We start from the raw sequence: 4207 nt of genomic DNA on the forward strand, positions 1-4207 counted from the left end.
TGACTGACTGTTTAGATCAGGGATGGGCAGCATCTCCAGTCTGTCTGTCTGTCTGTCTGTCTGTCTGTCTGTTTAGATCAGGGATGGGCAGCATCTCCAGTCTGTCTGACTGACTGTCTGTTTAGATCAGGGATGGGCAGCATCTCCAGTCTGTCTGACTGACTGTCTGTCTGTCTGTCTGTCTGTCTGTCTGTCTGTCTGTCTGTCTGTCTGTCTGTCTGTCTGTCTGTTTAGATCAGGGATGGGCAGCATCTCCAGTCTGTCTGACTGTCTGTCTGTTTAGATCAGGGATGGGCAGCATCTCCAGTCTGTCTGTCTGTCTGTTGTTTAGATCAGGGATGGCAGCATCTCCAGTCTGTCTGTCTGTCTGTCTGTTTAGATCAGGGATCTCTCTGTCTGTCTGTCTGTTTAGATCAGGGATGGAGCATCTCCAGTCTGTCTGACTGACTGTCTGTCTTAGATCAGGGATGGGCAGCATCTCCAGTCTGTCTGTCTGACTGTCTGTCTGTTTAGATCAGGGATGGGCAGTATCTCCAGTCTGTCTGAGATCTGATCTCCAGTCTGTTTAGATCAGGGATGGGCAGCATCTCCAGTCTGTCTGACTGACTGTCTGTTAGTCACTCTCCAGTCTGTCTGTTTAGATCAGGGATGGGCAGCATCTCCAGTCTGTCTGACCTGTCACTGTTTAGATCTGGGCAGCATCTCAGTCTGTCTGTCTGTTTAGATCAGGGATGGGCAGCATCTCCAGTCTGTCTGTCTGTTTCTGTTTAGATCAGGGATGGCAGCATCTCAGTCTGTCTGTCTGTTTAGATCAGGGATGGGCAGCATCTCCAGTCTGTCTGTCTGTTGTTTTAGATCAGGGGATGGGCAGCATCTCCAGTCTGTCTGACTGACTGTCTGTCGTCTGTTTAGATCAGGATGGGCAGCATCTCCAGTCTGTCTGTCTGTCTGTTTAGATCAGGGATGGGCAGCATCTCCAGTCTGTCATGTCTGTCTGTCTGTCTGTTTAGATCAGGGATGGGCAGCATCTCCAGTCTGTCTGTCAGGGATGGGCTCTCAGTCTGTCTGTCTGTTTAGATCAGGGATGGGCAGCATCTCCAGTCTGTCTGTCTGACTGTTTAGATCCAGGGATGGAGCATCTCAGTCTGTCTGTCTGTCTGTTTTTGATCAGGGATGGGCAGCATCTCCAGTCTGTCTCTGCAGATCAGGGATGGGTCTCAGTCTGTTTAGATCAGGATGGGCAGCATCTCCAGTCTGTCTGTCTGTCTGTTTAGATCAGGGATGTCAGCATCTCAGTCTGTCTGTCTTTAGATCTGACTGTCTGTCTGTCTGTTTAGATCAGGGATGGGCAGCATCTCCAGTCTGTCTGTCTGTCTGTTTAGATCAGGGATGGGCAACATCTCCAGTCTGTCTGTCTGTCTGTTTAGATCAGGATGGGCAGCATCTCCAGTCTGTCTGACTGTTTAGATCAGGGATGTCTGTCTCCAGTCTGTCTGTCTGTCTGTCTTTTAGATCAGGGATGGGCAGCATCTCCAGTCTGTCTGACTGACTCTGTCTGTTTAGATCAGGATGGGCAGCATCTCCAGTCTGTCTGTCTGTCTCTGTTTAGATCAGGGATGGGCAGCATCTCAGTCTGTCTGTCTGTCTGTTTAGATCAGGGATGGGCAGCATCTCCAGTCTGTCTGACTGTCTGTTGTTTAGATCAGGGATGGGCAGCATCTCCAGTCTGTCTGTCTGTCTGTTTAGATCAGGGATGGGCAGCATCTCCAGTCTGTCTGTCTGTCTGTTTAGATCAAGGATGGGCAGCATCTCCAGTCTGTCTGTCTGTCTGTCTGTTTCTGTCTGTCTGTTTAGATCAGGGATGGGCAGCATCTCCAGTCTGTCTGTCTGTCTGTTTCTGTTCTCTGTTTAGATCAGGGATGGGCAGCATCTCCAGTCTGTCTGTCTGTTTTTTAGATCAGGATGGACAGCATCTCCAGTCTGTCTGTCTGTCTGTTTAGATCAGGGATGGGCAGCATCTCCAGTCTGTCTGTCTGTTGTTGCAGATCAGGGATGGGCAGCATCTCCAGTCTGTCTGTCTGTCTGTTTAGATCAGGGGATGGGCAGCATCTCCAGTCAGTCTGTCTGTCTGTCTGTTTAGATCCCGGGGATGGGCAGCATCTCCAGTCTGTCTGTCTGTCTGTTTTAGATCAGGGATGGGCAGCATCTCCAGTCTGTCTGACTGTCTGTTTAGATCAGGATGGGCAGCATCTCCAGTCTGTCTGTCTGACTGTCTGTTTAGATCAGGGATGGGCAGCATCTCCAGTCTGTCTGACTGTCTGTTTAGATCAGGGATGGGCAGCATCTCCAGTCTGGGTCTGACTGACTGTCTGTTTAGATCAGGGATCTCAGTCTGTCTGTCGACTGACTGTTTAGATCAGGATGACAGCATCTCAGTCCTGTCTGTCTGTCTGACTGTTTAGATCCAGGGATGGGCAGCATCTCCAGTCTGTCTGTCTGTCTGTCTGTTTAGATCAGGGATGGGCAGCATCTCCAGTCTGTCTGTCTGTCTGTCTGTTTAGATCAGGGATGGGCAGCATCTCCAGTCTGTCTGTCTGTCTGTCTGTTTGATCAGGGATGGGCAGCATCTCCAGTCTGTCTGTCTGTCTGTCTGTTTAGATCAGGGATGGGCAGCATCTCCAGTCTGTCTGTCTGTCTGTCTGTTTAGATCAGGGATGGGCAGCATCTCCAGTCTGTCTGTCTGTCTGTTGTTTAGATCGGGATGGGCAGCACTTCCCAGTCTCTGTCTGTCTGTCTGTCTGTTTAGATCCCAGGGATGGGCATCTCCAGTCTGTCTGTCTGTCTGTCTGTTTAGATCAGGGATGGGCAGCATCTCAATCTGTCTGTCTGTGGACTGTTCCAGATCAGGGATGGCAGCATCTCCAGTCTGTCTGTCTGTCTGTCTGTTTAGATCAGGGATGGGCAGCATCTCCAGTCTGTCTGTCTGTCTGTCTGTTTAGATCAGGGATGGGCAGCATCTCCAGTCTGTCTGTCTGTCTGTCTGTTTAGATCAGGGATGGGCAGCATCTCCAGTCCTGTCTGACTGACTGTCTGTTTCAGATCCCAGGGATGACAGCATCTCAGTCTGTCTGACTGACTGTCTGTTTAGATCAGGGATGGGCAGCATCTCCAGTCTGTCTGACTGACTGTCTGTTTAGATCAGGGATGGGCAGCATCTCCAGTCTGTCTGACTGACTGTCTGTTTAGATCAGGGATGGGCAGCATCTCCAGTCTGTCTGACTGACTGTTTAGATCAGGGCAGCATCTCCAGTCTGTCTGACTGACTGTCTGTTTAGATCAGGGATGGGCAGCATCTCCAGTCTGTCTGTCTGTCTGTCTGTTTAGATCAGGGATGGGCAGCATCTCCAGTCTGTCTGACTGTCAGGGCAGCATGTCTGTCTGACTGACTGTTGTAGATCAGGATGGCAGCATCTCCAGTCTGTCTGTCTGTCTGTCTGTTGTGATCAGGGATGGGCAGCATCCCAGTCTGTCTGTCTGTCTGTCTGTTTTTAGATCAGGGGATGGGCAGGGCATCTCCTGTCTGTCTGACTGTCTGTTTAGATCAGGGATGGGCAGCATCTCCAGTCTGTCCTGTCTGACTGTCTGTCTGTTTAGATCAGGGATGGGGCAGCATCTCCTGTCTGTCTGACTTTCTGTTTAGATCAGGATGAGCATCTAGTCTATGACTGTCTCATCTGTTGCAGATCAGGGATGGGCAGCATCTCAGTCTGTCTGACTGTCTGTCTGTTTAGATCAGGGATGGGCAGCATCTCGGTCTGTCTACATCTGTCTGTCTGTCTGTCTGTCTGTCTGTCTGTCTGTTTAGATCAGGGATGGGCAGCATCTCCAGTCTGTCTGACTGACTGTTTAGATCAGGGATGGGCAGCATCTCCAGTCCTGTCTGTCTGTCTGTCTGTCTGTCTGCTGTCTGTCTGTTTAGGTCAGGGATGGGCAACATCTCCAGTCTGTCTGACTGACTGTCTGTTTAGATCAGGGATGGGCAGCATCTCAGTGTCTGGCTTGACTGGCTCTGTCTCAGCCTCTGTCTGTCTGTCTGTCTGTCTGTCTGTCTGTCTGTCTGTCTGTTTAGATCAGGGATGGGCAGCATCTCAGTCTGTCTGACTGTCTGTCTGTTGCGTCAGGGATGGGCAGCATCTCAGTCTGTCTG

At 50.6% G+C, this 4207-nt stretch overlaps 1 protein-coding gene across 1 annotated transcript in view; it reads left to right on the forward strand.

Annotated features, from left to right (window-relative positions):
* The first annotated feature begins 1173 nt into the window (after window positions 1-1173).
* Window positions 1174-4207, forward strand: part of LOC135570162 (phosphoribosyl pyrophosphate synthase-associated protein 2-like) — a 37862-nt gene continuing 34828 nt past the window's right edge. The window contains exon 1 of the mRNA XM_065016238.1: window positions 1174-1220. Within this exon, the coding sequence (XP_064872310.1) occupies window positions 1174-1220 (47 nt within the window). The remainder of the gene's footprint in view (window positions 1221-4207) is intronic.

This window comes from Oncorhynchus nerka, unplaced genomic scaffold (assembly GCF_034236695.1).
Source record: "Oncorhynchus nerka isolate Pitt River unplaced genomic scaffold, Oner_Uvic_2.0 unplaced_scaffold_1070, whole genome shotgun sequence".
In the NCBI taxonomy this organism is placed as follows: domain Eukaryota; kingdom Metazoa; phylum Chordata; class Actinopteri; order Salmoniformes; family Salmonidae; genus Oncorhynchus; species Oncorhynchus nerka.